At 36.2% G+C, this 16,324-nt stretch overlaps 1 protein-coding gene across 1 annotated transcript in view; it reads right to left on the reverse strand.

Moving 5' to 3' along the window:
• LOC106057245 (multiple epidermal growth factor-like domains protein 6) overlaps positions 1-16,324 on the reverse strand; it is a 68,149-nt gene that overhangs the window by 11,969 nt on the left and 39,856 nt on the right. The window contains exons 14-20 of the mRNA XM_056014717.1: positions 15,148-15,249; positions 9,600-9,692; positions 7,618-7,707; positions 6,117-6,209; positions 5,361-5,462; positions 3,771-3,872; positions 1,479-1,580 (exon numbers count right to left, since the gene is read on the reverse strand). Of these exons, the coding sequence (XP_055870692.1) occupies positions 1,479-1,580; positions 3,771-3,872; positions 5,361-5,462; positions 6,117-6,209; positions 7,618-7,707; positions 9,600-9,692; positions 15,148-15,249 (684 nt within the window). The remainder of the gene's footprint in view (positions 1-1,478; positions 1,581-3,770; positions 3,873-5,360; positions 5,463-6,116; positions 6,210-7,617; positions 7,708-9,599; positions 9,693-15,147; positions 15,250-16,324) is intronic.

The raw sequence follows: 16,324 nt of genomic DNA on the forward strand, positions 1-16,324 counted from the left end.
ATTAGAGACTAGTTAGAGACTAGTTAGAGATTAGTTACAGATTAATTAGAGATTAGTTAGAGATTAGTTAGAGATAAGTTAGAGATTAGTTAGAGACTAGTTAGAGATTAGTTAGAGACTAGTTAGAGTTAAGTTCGAGACATGTTAGAGATTAGTTAGAGATAAGTTAGAGACTAGTTAGAGATAAGTTAGAGACTAATTAGAGACTAGTTAGAGATTAGTTAGAGACAAGTTAGAGATTAGTTAGAGACTAGTTAGAGACTAGTTAGAGATTAATTAGAGATTAGAGACTAGTTAGAGACTAGTTAGAAATTAGTTAGAGACTAGTTAGAGATTAGTTAGAGACTAGTTAGAGACTAGTTAGAGATTAATCAGAGATTAATCAGAGATTAGTTAGAGACTAGATAGAGATTAGTTAGAGACTAGTTAGAGACAAGTTAGAGATTAGTTAGAGATTAATTAGAGATTAGAGACTAGTTAGAGACTAGTTAGAGATTAGTTAGAGACTAGTTAGAGATTAGTTAGAGACTAGTTAGAGACTAGTTAGAGACTAGTTAGAGATAAGTTAGAGACTAGTTAGAGATTAGCTAGAGATAAGTTAGAGATAAGTTAGAGACTAGTTAGAGATTAGTTTGAGACTAGTTAGAGACTAGTTACAGATTAGTTAGAGATTAATTAGAGATTAGAGACTAGTTAGATACTAGTTAGAGATTAGTTAGAGACTAGTTAGAGATTAGTTAGAGATAAGTTAGAGATTAATTAGAGATTATTGACTAGTTAGAGATAAGTTAGAGACTAGTTAGAGATAAGTTAGAGACTAGTTAGAGACTAGTTAGAGATTAGTTAGAGACTAGTTAGAGACTAGTTAGAGATTAGTTAGAGACTAGTTAGAGACTAGTTAGAGACTAGTTAGAGATAAGTTAGAGATAAGTTAGATACTAATTAGAGATTAGTTAGAGATAAGTTAGAGACTAGTTAGAGATTAGTTAGAGACTAGTTAGAGACTAGTTAGAGACTAGTTAGAGATTAGTTAGAGACTAGTTAGATACTAGTTAGAGACTAGTTAGAGATAAGTTAGAGACTAGTTAGAGACCAGTTAGAGATAAGTTAGAGACTAGTTAGAGACTAGTTAGAGACTAGTTAGAGACTAGTTAGAGATTAGTTAGAGACTAGTTAGAGACTAGCTAGAGACTAGTTAGAGATAAGTTAGAGACTAGTTAGAGACTAGTTAGAGACTAATTAGAGATAAGTTAGAGACTAGTTAGAGACTAATTAGAGACTAGTTAGAGATAAGTTAGAGACTAGTTAGAGACTAGTTAGAGATAAACAGAAGAATTCACAAAGAGCCTAAAATATCTGTGAGTGTGTGGGGGGTGGGGGAATGTTATAAATCTGGCTGTTTCAAGTCAACGAAATCGTTAGCAGAATACCAGTCCTCCTTACACACATACAGTAATCGTAGCTATAAAAAGACTTACCTCCGGTGCATTGTGAGAGATAAAACCCAGGTTTGCACCCTCCTATACAAAGACCATTGCCAGAAATGCAGGATTTCGACTCTCTGCAATTTTCACTACATTCTGTAAGAAGACAGGAAACAGGTCAATACTTTTTTAAAAGACCAATTGCCTTAAAGTCTATTTATTTAGTCAACCATTTGGAGAATAAGGCCTTCAGACGGAGGCATCAGCTGACATTTGTTTATTCAAGATAAAGACTGTCTAAGACTGTGTAATTATACTTTGCAGAATTATAAGGGTCAAATGAGAGTTTTCCCAGTGTGGCTAACTAGCTAGCAAGTCAGTTTTGTAAATGTTTTTTTAGAAAATCGTTAGAGCTGTTTTCGAGAGCCGTGTGCACCAGGTTACAACTTTTTTAAAAAAATTGGACCAAACGAAGAGTTTGGAAGCTGAAAAGAGAAAAATAAATAATTTAGAATGTTCATGCTTAAAACAAGCTCAGAGCGCTTTGGTCCAATCTCAGTTGGGGACCAGTGTATCTTAAAACATGCTCAGAGCGCTTTGGTCCAATCTCAGTTGGGGACCAGTGTATCTTAAAACATGCTCAGAGCGCTTTGGTCCAATCTCAGTTGGGGACCAGTGTATCTTAAAACATGCTCAGAGCGCTTTGGTCCAATCTCAGTTGGGGACCAGTGTATCTGAAAACATGCTCAGAGCGCTTTGGTCCAATCTCAGTTGGGGACCAGTGTATCTAGGAGTTTTTTTCCGTGCTGCCTTCAGGCGCTCAGTAAACACAACTCTGCCCGAACCTCTAGCCCCCTTATTAGGTAGCCAAGACAAGCCGATTTCAAGCGCACTTTGCCTCTTGACCACGCTTCCCACACACTCAATTAGTGTTAAACTTGACAAAAACAAAATAGGCATACGTATTTATTACAATACATACGTCTCTAGACTAATTACATGACATCGAGCAAGCTATAGTCATATTATTATTTTAGGATTGTTTTTTTTCTCGGTCTTTACGAAACTTTATGAATTAAGTAAAAACTTTCCTGAGGTGCCTACTCATCATTATCCTGCATTTATCAACAAACAACAAAAATACAAGATGGGCTATACTGAAAGAACACCAACAGTAAAAATTATACTAAGTGTAATTGCAACGATTTGTTTGGGTCAGGAATTAATGAATTACATTTTTTATAGATTCAGACTAACTATAATACATCTGTGCAATTAAAAATAGTTTTACAGATTGTTTTGATTTAGTGCAATTTTATGCTATTAGCTTTCTAATTGCTCTATAAACTTATGATGTGTCGGAACCAGTTAGGAAAAGGCGGGGGGGGGGGGGGGGGATGCGTGTGAGGACGAAGATGGTATCTGATAAAAAATATCGTTATAACTTTTTGATGCATTTTTTTAAAATAAAAGTGTTGCGACTTGAATTTGAACTCGAGAGCTCAAGCCTTCTCAAGCCAACACATTAACAACTGTGCCAGCGAAATGCTTACGAAAATAAACTGTTTCATAATCTAGATATCTATTGTAGGTTTCAAACTTCTAAACGACGTCCTAATTTTCTACACGACGTACAAGTCAAGTACTATTTCTTTACCATGTTCTATACAAAGCAAAGCAGTTAATTACCAATAATTAATTAACTAATTGGTTATTTTTTTTAGTTTTCAATCCTTGTTTTATCTGGTGCAAGAAACAATTGACCAGTTTTCAACTTGATCCGAGAATGGTTGTGGAGGAAATTACATGTTCAATCTTCCCCGTTCCTGTTGCTGATCTATTCGAAAGAAAAGCAAGTGTGGATACAATGCGGGATCAGCGACACTGTGCTTTGCAAGCTGCATAAGGGTCGCTGACCCGTGTGCTTTCCTCAAGGTTACTTTCCCATAGTTTTGTAAAGCTGCAATTAAGCGGAAGCTTGAAAAATTCAGAGTTTTCCTTCTCTTAGATTGGTAGCCAGCAATGGCTAACAACTCCCATCCGACCAAAGCTTTCTGGTTTACGGAATTCCGCAGCTCCGAGAGCTGCGGGATAGTTTCTCTGCAGAGTCACTTGACCTGTATGGGAGCTTAAAGGCACTACGCCTAACAGCAGAGTTCCTCGCCAAGGCTCTACGGGAGGACTAAACCAGTCTTGTTACCAATTGGAGTTCATCTCAGGTTTACGGAATCAATAGCGTTTTTAGTAATAAATGTTTTTATTTTTTTAATCTTAACAGAGCACAAAGCTGGTTGCGGCTTTTCCTCTTTCAGAGTCAACCTAAATATGTGACCCATTCAAACTTACCTTTAAAACAACCTTTTCCGTAAAAACCCTTATCGCAATGTTTGATGCAAGCCCCCGATGTCTTGTCACAACCAAGAGTCGCTTCACACTGGTCACTGCAAGCTGCAAGAGGAAGAAGCCATCATGTCGAACTGATCGTCAGGACAGGATTTGGCGGGAAAAGTTATTTGTCTCACAAAATGGGAAACTCAGAGACAAGGACGCGACCACAGACCTATATATATATATTCTACCTAAACTGGAAAACGGAAACAAATTCTTATCCGATAATGATCAGATCACAGGCCTATATATATATATATATATATATATGTAGATTGTTATGCACGTACATCTTTTCAAGCTGTAATTTCAGCTTTATCCGAGATTGGGTGTCGAAGAAATAACATATACATTGTATCAGACAGATAGATATAGAGACAAACAGACAGAGTTAGTTGATATAAGCTTTAAAAAAAAAACAAAATAAAACAGACATCGGTTTTAAGGTTGCGCTCTTCTAACATCAAAGACATTTTTTTTGTTCTGTTTTGTTTGTATCTGCATGTGTTTGTATCTGCATGTGTTTGTATCTGCATGTGTTTGTATCTGTATGTGTTTGTATCTGCATGTGTTTGTATCTGCATGTGTTTGTATCTGTATGTGTTTGTATCTGTATGTGTTTGTATCTGCATATGTTTGTATCTGCATGTGTTTGTATCTGCATGTGTTTGTATCTGCATGTGTTTGTATCTGTATGTGTTTGTATCTGCATGTGTTTGTATCTGTATGTGTTTGTATCTGTATGTGTTTGTATCTGCATGTGTTTGTATCTGCATGTTTGTATCTGCATGTGTTATTATCCTTGTGTATCGTTTCCAATACTACGAATTTTTTGCGACATTGAAAATTGTTCTGCATTTTGTTTTTCCACACCGTTTTTAAACATAACATTTGCGACATAAAACAATGCCCTACTTTTTGTTACAATGTCCGAAACAGTACCACACCTTTCACGTCAAACTATTCACAAGTTGTGTCGCCAACTTCCTATTATCGGATAAGTTGAAACTTTGCATAATTTTTTATTAATACATAAATTAATCAAAATATTAACTTTAAGTTAATCAATTATTAGTAATTATTAGTAATTAATTAATTTGTTTTATACGGAAAATGTACTAAATCAGCTGCAGAGCGGGCGACCCGTGATTTATGACTACATTGATGTAGAGAAATAGTTCGTTCGTTAAAAATTTAAAACTATCAATAGACTATAAACAACGTTTATTTCTATATGTACTGGAATAACTTAAATTTTGATTCGGACTTTTTAAAATAACATTTAAAAGTGAAGCACGGAATCATCTCAGATAATTGATTGATTACATGATTGATTTCAAATGATTAATGCAACTTCACTCAATATAATCATTTTAAAAAGTATTTTTTTTATTAAAAAAAACTAGTTTAAATATGAGATTAAAATTTTGATTTGCTTTTATTTTTACGAAATTGTTAATTTTAGCGATTCATTTTTTTAAACATTAAATACAGACTACTTGGTTGAGCTCTCTGTTAGTGAACAACGGTTTAGGTTCTTAGTCTTACTCAAGTTACAGTAATCTCCGTAGAAGCCAATTTCACATCCCTGTGGGTTACACACTCCAAACTTCCTATTACACATGTTATCAAGACAGTTAAGGGGGCATCCTGTAGGAAGAAAATAAAAATTATTAAAAAGAAAAAATGAAAATAATAAGAACGTTTCTACGTTATATTTTAATAATATAGGGAACTAAATATTCATATTTTATTAGTCATTTAAAATGAATAAATACGGCGCAAATGCATGTGATGAACGGAAACGATGTCAGAGAAGAAATGCCGGCAAAGGTATAGGGCAGTATAGGCTACAGAAACAGATGACCTTAACATCTTCTGCCCTATAGACCACAAGGTCTGAAATGGAATCTTTACTTTACTGTATGGACGTGAAAATAATACAATCATTGTGGGAAGCGTGGTCGAGAGTCCAAGTACGATTGAACTTGGCTTGGCTTGGCTACCTATGATCGGTGCTTGAAGTTCTACACCCGACTGGAGCAGAGTTGTGTTTACTGAGTGCCTAAAGACAGCACGGAAAACCTTCTCCAAGATCCACCCTCCACCCACTGGTCCACAAATGAGATTGGACCAAAGCGCTCTGATCACGCTATAAAAATGAAAGTAGCCTTATATAAAAGCTATAATTTAGTTATATATTTATTTATAATCTTTGAAATCTAATTAAAGTCGATGTAAACATTGTATAAAAATTATACAGAGTCTCATGTCTTAACAAAGGTGATAAAACAACATGCTTACGCAATTCACAGAGTTCGCCGTAAAACCCAGCGTCGCATTCCCCGACACAGATGCCTGTCAGATTCTCGCATACCTCACAGTTTTCAGGGCATGCTGTAACACATGGTAAGAAATGCACACTGTAGATGTCCTGTATAAATGGCGCGAGCGTTTCTTTTTTGTTGTGATTCACCCCCAATCGAGGCCATTCGTTATAGAAGGCCTTTTCACAGGCCTGCAACGTCATAACCTGTGGGCATTTTGGACCAATAGCTGGTCTCACGTCGTACACATGTGTTTCCCAAACACGTACTCTAACGGAACACTGCGCACATTCTGTCTAATTATCTGAAAACTTTACTTACTATTTTTGAGAGATTAATTAACATCAAATAGAAAAAAAAGATCTATTACCAAGTATTTGTCAGTAACAGTGGTCCCCAAACATTTTACTTAACAGAACACTTAGCTCATTCTAAGTATTTATCGGAACACTTTGCTTATTTTTTTTTTGAGAGGTTAATTCACGTGGCGGCCTTCTAGTTAATTATTCCACTAGTTCTTTGAAGACTTAGGTTCCTCGGAACACAGTTTGGGAAACACTGGTCTAGTTGATGAAGACAAAGATAATATATTTATAAATGCAGTTTTCATTCACCTGCTCCTATCCTTTAGTGAGTTAGTCTGTTGAACTGTTGGGTCACAACCCATGATCTCTCAACACGTCTTTCTCCATTCCTCTCTGTCCCTTGTCTCCATCAATGTCTCCTCCAGTGACAGGAAGGTCAAGGCTTTTATGTCTTTGTCATCTCTTTCTTGGTTTTAGGTAATGAGCTATAAATAGCACTTTGGCACAGACCTACAAGAATCACGATTGACCGAGGTGGGCTTAAAACCCTTAGACAAGACAAAGTTAAAGGAATGTTTCCATCGTGAAGTCCTATGGAGAGATGTTTTTATTTGCACGAAGCTGTGTCCAAATTTAACGTTCCCTGATTTGTTTTTACATTTAAATGCATGAAACAATACCCATTAAATTTGTAACTAAAATTAATGTTAGAAAATTAACACATATAAGGCTAAGTGATTAACATGCAGAAGACATAAATAATGATTTTTTTTTTTTTTAAAGTTAGCTAAGTGGAAAAACTCTGTAATTACAACTATATCATAAATGATGTAAAAATTATTTCCCCTTTTAATAATAATTAGTTGACTAATGGAATTCATTCACAAAAAACGAACGGTCACGTGACAATTTAAAAAAACTGTCACGTGATAACCATTGTTGATTAAAATTATATCGTAATTTGTATAGAAGAGAATCACATGGTTCAATGTTATTTGTTTACGATTGGTAAAGGAGGTCCATTGGTTAAGTTTTAATTGGTTCATATTTTGCTAGGTAAATTAAATAGTTGTTTGAAGTTTCAACTTGATCAGAGAAATAACATGCTCAGCCTTTTGACCATACTGACGGAATAATTTGATACAAGCTTTGAAAAAAGAATCCAATATTTACCTTCATTGCATGTATCCCCGTAGAAGCCTTTAACGCAGTCACTAATACAGACTCCTATACCGTCACAATCTTCGCAGTTCACAGGGCATGCTGAAAAAAAAAGACGATTTGCCATTTGATCTGAAAATGCAGCTATTTTGTAAATTACTATTTCGTTCAGAGAAAACAAATCTGAACCAGGTATTTCGAATGAGATTTGTTTCCGTTATTCTTCCATGTCACGTGGTAGTGTTGTTGACTTTTATGGCCTCATTTATTTTCATTGTTATTTGAACGTGACCATGGTCTAGACCAGTGTTTCCCAAACTGTGTTGCACGGAACCCGATTGTTCCGCGAGGCCTGATTATGTGACACCAATACTGCAATAATTACCTAGAAGGCCAACCGTGAAATAACCTCTCTAAATAAAATAAGCAAAGTGTTCAAGTAAATATTCAGAATGTGCGAAGTGCTCCGTTAAGAAAAATGTTTGGGACACACTGGTACAAATCTACAGGCTTACATCTCTTTAGGTTTCAATAATTCACTAATGGACCTCATTCACCAATCGTAAACAAACAACATTTAGTCACGTGATCTTATTGATAAAACAACGAAAAAAAAAGTTACGTGACAACCCATCATGAATTAAACATGAGATCGTAAAATATATAGAAGAGATAGAGCACCACGTGGCTAAATGTTGTTTGTTTACGATTGGTGAATGAGGTCCATTGATATGATTGTTTAAGTCGATCTAAATTCACAAACGAAACAACCAGCGCTAATTTAAAGATGTGTGTCTTGTTCTAAGTTGGAAGATTGTAGGTTGCTCTTTGCAGCGGAGCAAATTGATACTGTCCAGTTTTGTTTGGCGTTGTCATTTCATTCTACATAGCTGTTTTTTCTTCGAGATGCCCATTGGTTGAGCTTTCCCCTTTGTGTATGATGGCTAAAATTGACTTAAGAGTGAGGTAGTTAACTGGTTGCTTCATGGATGACCACGCCTTTGATAATCTATCCGCCTTTTCATTTCCCAAGATGCGTATGTGATCCATAGTAATGTGACTGTTTTATTAAATTTCGGCCTCATATTTTCATGATTAGTGTTGTCAACTCTCTTGGGGTAGATGAGGTATTGCTAGTCACAGCTTGAAGAGCACATAATGAACCTGTACTTACAATGCAATCTAGTGGTGTTTATATGCTCTCATAAAACGCCATGATCAAAGCTTTAGATTTCAGCCTGGAAGTTTGATCAGTACCACTAGGTGCACTTAATCTCGAGGTACATTTTGTCGGTAAAGATCAGTAGGACACCAAGACCATCATTGATGGTGGCTTTAAAGGCTGATTCGTCAGTCTCTATATGGATAGCGAATTTTTTTTTTTTTTTGGAAAGCTTTCAAATGTTTCTAGCGTATCTACTTTGAGTTCACGTGTGTTTTTATCATTTATTGTCCTGGCTGAAGTGCAGGAGCTATGATCGATTAACGGGTATTTGTTCTCTATTGTTGGGTAGATACTGTTTTAGGGTTACTTTATTGATAATTTGAGAGTTTATTGCTTCTTTTAAGCTCATTCCTCTGCGGCAGCAGTTTATTAGGATGGTCAAAAATCTTCTGCATCTCCTAATAGCCTTTAATTATGCTTTGCGATTCGAATATTCCTAGCGAGGATCCTGGGTTGTAATCCTGATCGGCATTATCCCTTGACCTCCAACAAGGGAGGGTAGGTGAGAACGTAATAAGAGAATCATTTTGAAAGTCAACTAATAAAGCAAAAAAAATAGGTGTACGATGCTATTATTGCTCGATTAATATAATTGACAAATTTTACTTAAGTTTATAACTCTTACTTTACTTACCAAATGCTCAAATTTTACTTGATGCACACATTTTAAATTGTGCACAAATCTAACAAACCTTAATTATTTGATAAATCTTACTGAACGCACCAATCCTACATTAAGTTCATATTTTACACAATTCACATATCTTACTTGATGCACATTGATCACCGTAATAGCCCCTTTTACAAGCGCCAAAGCAGACTCCACTGTACTTCTCACACATCCGACAGCCTATTGGGCATTCTACAAGTTCCAAGGAAGCAAAAATCACATTTAACTCTATTTAGGTTGACTGATTGCTTTAAATAGGAAGACAAAACGATTCAGAAAGTCAAAAGTGCAACTGACTGGCGTCCCTCTTAGGATTCAGTACTTTAGACCTACATCTTTTTATCTCCTGGAGGCGTCTTAAGTAGCGTCTGTGAGATTTTAGGGCAATATGGTAACTCGCTAAGTAATAAGTAGTTAATAAATCTCCGGAGGTCTAATTGCAATTGAAGTAAACAAATATAAAAATATCTAATAGTTGTACTGCTGCTGTAGGTATGTGTTTGACTTCAACTATTACTCAGGAGGTGTTTGAGACCTTGCGATCAGTGGCGTTGCATCCATGGCGCGAAGGGGTTCAATAAACCAGGGCCCACCATCAGGGGCCCACAGCCTGAAGCGTAGCAACAATAACGCTAAAGGGCTCATTGCCCATGGGTCCATGACTCATGAAAACATGGGAATGACACTATAGCGAGAAAAAGAAATGCACTTTAGTAAAAACCTACCCGGGCATGCTACCCTGCCTCATAGTGGCGCCCGGGTGGAAACGATCGTAAGAGGAAACGATTAGGCTAAAGGGTAGCAAAACAAGACTCCCTTGGGGGCAGTTGGGGGTGCCTAAGGGGGTGCGAGAGCATCCTCATTGCACTGTGCGGAATTGTAAAAAAGCTCCCACAACCTTGTCACAATCCAGGCGCTGTTCTTCAAGTGGCCGTTACATAAATGGCGTGTCTCGCACAGTTAGCCTGGTATACAAAAGGAAAATGACGGAGGTCTCAATGTACGCGGTCTCTTGCCGCGAGTCTGACCCACCCGTCAGACAGAACAGTGTACACTGTTCTCATTTAGACCGGTGAGAGGGAGCTCTTGTTCACTTTTGCTGGCCAAGAGTTCCAAGAGCCAAAGGCTCAACTCAACCTGACAGTTGAAGAAGAAGAAGTAGTAAACACCTATTAATAAATAAAATTTTAAAAAGCTCCCTCAAAATATTCTGAATGTCTACCTAAAATGTATATTAACTTCAATGAAACATTAACTAGTGTTTGTATCTTCAACCTAACGTAAGGAATGACTTTCCGTCAGGTTTATTGTAAATTGTAATGGTGGCTAGCCCTAATAGTGCGTTTGAAGAAGAAGAAGTAGTAAACACCTATTAATAAATAAAATTTTAAAAAGCTCCCTCAAAATATTCTGAATGTCTACCTAAAATGTATATTAACTTCAATGAAACATTAACTAGTGTTTGTATCTTCAACCTAACGTAAGGAATGACTTTCCGTCAGGTTTATTGTAAATTGTAATGGTGGCTAGCCCTAATAGTGCGTTTGAGGTGATAATCGTTTCCAAATCGTCACAATCTTTTTGTTTCCCTGTCTGTTCATTGAGACCGTTGTTAGTATTCACAGGTATAGGTGGGAGGGGGGAGGGAAGAGGGGATGGGAAGAAAATATGATTGTGCTGTACAGGGCAACAAAAAAAAAGGGGGGGGGGGCGGAAATAACAATTAGATCTCTAGGGATAGTTACGAATTAAAATCTTGATACAGCTGCTAATTATTCAATTTTCTCAAATCTTAATCTGTTTTTTTAAATGTTTTGTAAAATTATGTAAAATGTATATCTTTCATTCGGAAATGGAAAGCTCTTGATCTTATTTTAATATGCGTGAGATCTTAACTGAATTACTATTATGTTCAGTTGACATTTAACGGCTTAAGTGTTATGTTTCAATTACTATTAAATCCGTCGAAGTTGACATTGTAAAATAGTGTAAAGCATTCAAACAGGACGACTGCGTCCTCAGAAGCCTTCATCTAATTGTTTTGTTATCTTCTGTAATGTGTTAATGTAATAATAACAGAATAATATGTGAAATCTAAAAATAACAAGGTTACAAAAGACAGTTTGTGTGGAAACACAAACTCAAAATCGTCCCCCGAAGTAAAATGTTTTACATAATTCGGATAATCCTTCAGAGTTGAAGATAGTTTACTTCCTAGTCCAAACCTCCCGCAGGACGACGGGGGATGGGAGCAGGCAGGGTTTGAACCTTCGATCGTCGATAAATCCAAACGACAGTCCAGCGCGCAAACCGCACGACCAGTGGTCCACCCAGGTAGGCTTCAATATTTTCAGAAAGAACATCCGAATGAAATTATATCAAAGATAAATGAGAGATAAGAATGGATAAAGAAGGTTAACAGATCTTGTGTAGTGCCCCAACCGTCCCGCAGATCAAAGGATACGTGAAAGTGAATGTAAAGTTAGATGTGAACCTGGCCTAACTAGTTTGTGGTCTATAGGGCAGATGTTGTAAAGTTCATCTGTCGTTGTGGCCTACGGTTAACGAGGGTGTCATGTAGCCAGCACAACGACCAACCGCCTTTGCTTTTCCCCAACTAATGTCAGGTACCCATTAGAGCTGGATAGACTCAGAAGTTGAAAATCCCAGTCTTCACCAGGATTCAAACCCGGGACCCTCGGTTCGAACTAAATAAGTTAATTTCTTTGAAAAGGCTCAATCTCATTTTCGAATTGTCAAAAAAAAAAAAAAAAAACGCTATATAGAAAAATGTTCACGAAAATAATGTTTATAAGATTACTATTCGTCTTAAATTAGGTGTAACATATAATGCATACTAATTAGCTTTTTCTTATAAAAAACTTCTTGCATAATTGATTTTTAAAAATTAGAATTTTCGCTTTCAGGAAAAAAAAAAGTAGCCGTTGCATCAGAACTTTGAATGGTCTAAAATATTGTGAAGTCGGATTTTCAATATCTCTTCTAGTTTACGAGATCTAAACGGGACAGACGGACAGACGGACAGACATTTCGCACAAAACTAATAGCGTCTTTTCCCCTTTCGGGGGCCGCTAAAAATCGAATGAAAATAACATTAAATATTTAGCAAGCCAAAGAAACATCAGAGTGATACGTATGAATCTTGAAAATTAAATATGCTTGTGCTATTGCAATTAATGAGGAAACCGATTTGGGGAGAAAGTTTACAATAAAGATCTAGAAGATAGAGAGATGACTAAATCAATGGATTAGTATCTTTCACTGATCATTGCTTGGTGTTTAGTTGAAACTTGGTTCATAGCTCTTAACGAAAGTTAACACCATTATATTTATACAAAAACCTCAGAAAACTGAATATTGAAACTTAACTTGAAAACAAACCCCCACAGATTCAAGACGAGGTAATAGACCTGTTGCCTGTTGTGGCAATGTAGTGCGGCAAAAATACTATGGGACATCCATTTTCCTCTTTCACTGGTGACAGCTCTCAAGAAGTTGATGAAACTAGTATTATTATTTTTTAGACTGTTTAGTGATCTCTGATGACGAACATCCAAAGAAATAGCAGTGAGATGCAGCCGTTTCTAGGTCTCCATATTTGTGAGAACCAGACGTCTGCAGAATTGGCTGAACAAATAATGAATAATACCCAATTAAACTACGAGGCTAAAACTATGATGGTGCTTTCTGTATGACTGGGTACTAGAATGGCCTTTGTGCATTGTTTCATCAAAAGAAGCTGCTCGCACATTTAGAAATAGATGCACTTGTTTCTTGCTTTGCTACATACAAGGGAAGACAAAATGTTAGTACATTTATTTACAGTTCAATAATGGACGTAGAACTAGATACTAGTTTGAATCAATGTTTCAAAGTTTTGGAACTAGAATTGTTTTAGGAATGTAAATGTGTAGAATGGGAATTAGAAATCATAAAACATTTCTTGATATATTTGAAAATCCGTTGACTCGTTAAAATTCTGTTAAAAAGTTGTACAAACATTGATTTCGTGTTGGAGTTCTGATTCAAACGCATGAAAAATATTTTAAAAAGCTACACTACATGCATTGGAATGTCTTTTGGTCAATGTACCCATACATTCCGATTACTCAAATGTTTGGTCATACATTATATTCGTCTTATTGGGGGAGAGAGCCCACCAATATATTCTTGAACCAGGGCCCACGAGTACATTGCTACCTCACTTCTTGCGATCATTAGGGCAGATGATGTAAAGGTCATCTGTTTCTGTGGTTAACTAGGATGTCATGTGGCCAGCGCAAAGACCACGCGCCTTGACTTTTCCCCAATTAATGTCAGGTACCCTTTAGAGCTGAGCGGCTGAAGGGCGCCCGAAGATCCCGAAATTACAAATCCTAGTCCCCACCAGGATTGAGTGTCTTGAATGGGCATGTTATTTATATTCGACCCCAAGACAAGGTCCAGACTGTTTAACGATGTAAATCAACGTTTAATACAAAATGGGCCTCATTCGAGTCTCTGTCAATAATCAATATTGTCACCTTGAAGTCCCAATAGGAACCGTTAACATCCGAATGAGAATCATGTTTCCAGACAGAGGTCGGTACTGCTGTAAACCTACCGCATCATAAGAAAATTGCTGATTAGACACAGTTTAAGGGGACTACTATCAGGGGCTGACTGGGTGTTAAAATCGTCCCAGGCATTTCTATTTCATCCGGCCCATAAATTGTATATTACATGATGGACATCCAGTTCTAGGTCTACCTGTCCTCAATATCATTCTGTTAAGATAGAAGGTGAAGGTTTTCTAAATAAAATTTTTATTTACAATAGGATTATTTCGGGAAAAAATGTTGTTTTTTTAAAAGATGTACCCAATATCTATATACGATTTCTTCCCTTGCATTGTTATAAGTTGAAACAAAATACTGGTTAAGTATTTGTATCTATAGTTTATTCGGTTCAATAGGACAATTAATCTTGCTTTTAGTATTAAATATCTATCCAATCGGTTTATAAGGCGTAAAGAAGATTCAAAATATTAGCAATGGAAATATTTTAAAATATGTGATCTTTTTATATATTTTTAGAACTTCAGAATAGAACCATTTAAGCCTTCTGTTGTTCTTAAAAATAGCAGCATACAGAAAGTACTTGAGGTTCGCTTCAAGACAGTGGCTCGACTAAAAAATTAAATATATATATATATAGATTAATAGATAGATAGATAGATAGATAGATAGATAGATAGATAGATAGATAGATAGATAGATAGATAGATAGATAGATAGATAGATAGATAGATAGATAGATAGATAGATAGATAGATAGATAGATAGACAAACAGAATGAATTCCTACTTTATGAAGTTGGTAGTCTATTAATATCTCGAACCATTTCCTTTTTGGATACTTAATTAGCACCAGGAAGTTCCCAGTCAGCTTTGACCAATCAAGTTGGCCTATTACAGTTTATCACATATTTACACAAGACAGAGCCTAAAAGTTCATAAACGTCTATCTATTTCTTTAACGATATACATTGTACACGAGATAAACATATTTTGTTGTACATATCCGAGTCCACACTGAGCCAATAAAGGACTTCGCTACCTAATATGAAATTATGTAATACATATTACCTTTTGAGCAATAATCGTTATAAAAGCCTTGCCTACATCCCTTGGGACATAAACCTGTTGAAGAATTGCAGCTGACGTTGTCTGCACAGTTTCTCGAACAATCTATAACAAAATAGTTATTAGATAAGAAATACAATTAATAAAAGTAATGACTAATAATAGTAATCTTTATATCTATAAGCACATTTGTCTTACAATTTGTGAATTACAGCAAGCAAAAAAGCATTATAACTATAGAAAACAAAAAAGCATTATAACTATAGAAAACAAAAAAGCATTATAACTATAGAAAACAAAAAAGCATTATAACTATAGAAAACAAAAAAAACATTATAACTATAGAAAACAAAAATTACATTCACACCAGATTCATCCAAAAGTTAAATGTGAAAATGTTTACATGGATATAAGTATGAATTTATGCTCCTTTAAACAATGCTGATTCTTTTCTTTTTCTTTGAGAGAGAGAGAGAGAGAGAGAGAAAGAGAGAGAGAGAGAGAGAAAGACAGACAGACAAAGAGAGAGAGGAAGAGGCAGTGAGAGGAAGGTCAGAACAGAGAGAGAGACAGACAGACAGAAGAACAGAGAGGCAATAAGAGCAGGGTCCCCCAATAGAGGTTCCTGACGTCCTGTTGGAGCTGTGTTTGGTTCTTCTTCCACCATCCCGTAAAATATGGCTACGCTTAATCAAACCCTAAGTGGATTACAATGGATTTTATTTCCCTTTTTTAAGGAATATCTATTCTAGCCCCCCTCTTCAAAGGCTAGAGGATGCCTATGTTTTATGTAGCTTATTCTTGTGTGAGACAACACTCTAACCAAGGAAAAGAAACACTCTACGTCAATTTAGCAACTGAAGATCAGGTGACCTTACTATTTAGTAAATGTAACAAAAGCTTCTAGACCCGTTATATTAAGTAGCATAGCACCAAGCATAAGATTATTTCAGCTGTGTGTAGAGTATTTTTTAGGAAGGGGGAATCGGTAGTTCCTGTATCCAAGGCCGGTTTTAATAGAGGGCAGCCGGGGCTACGGCCTCGGTGACTCCACAAGAAAGGGGCCTCCGGTAAAGAGAAATTATATATTGGAATTTCGACGGATTAGAAACACAATTTTGAAAGTCTTTTTTTTTTTGTCACATTTTTTGCTCTAGTACAGTGGTTCCCAAACTTTTTT

Source organism: Biomphalaria glabrata, chromosome 16 (assembly GCF_947242115.1).
Source record: "Biomphalaria glabrata chromosome 16, xgBioGlab47.1, whole genome shotgun sequence".
In the NCBI taxonomy this organism is placed as follows: domain Eukaryota; kingdom Metazoa; phylum Mollusca; class Gastropoda; family Planorbidae; genus Biomphalaria; species Biomphalaria glabrata.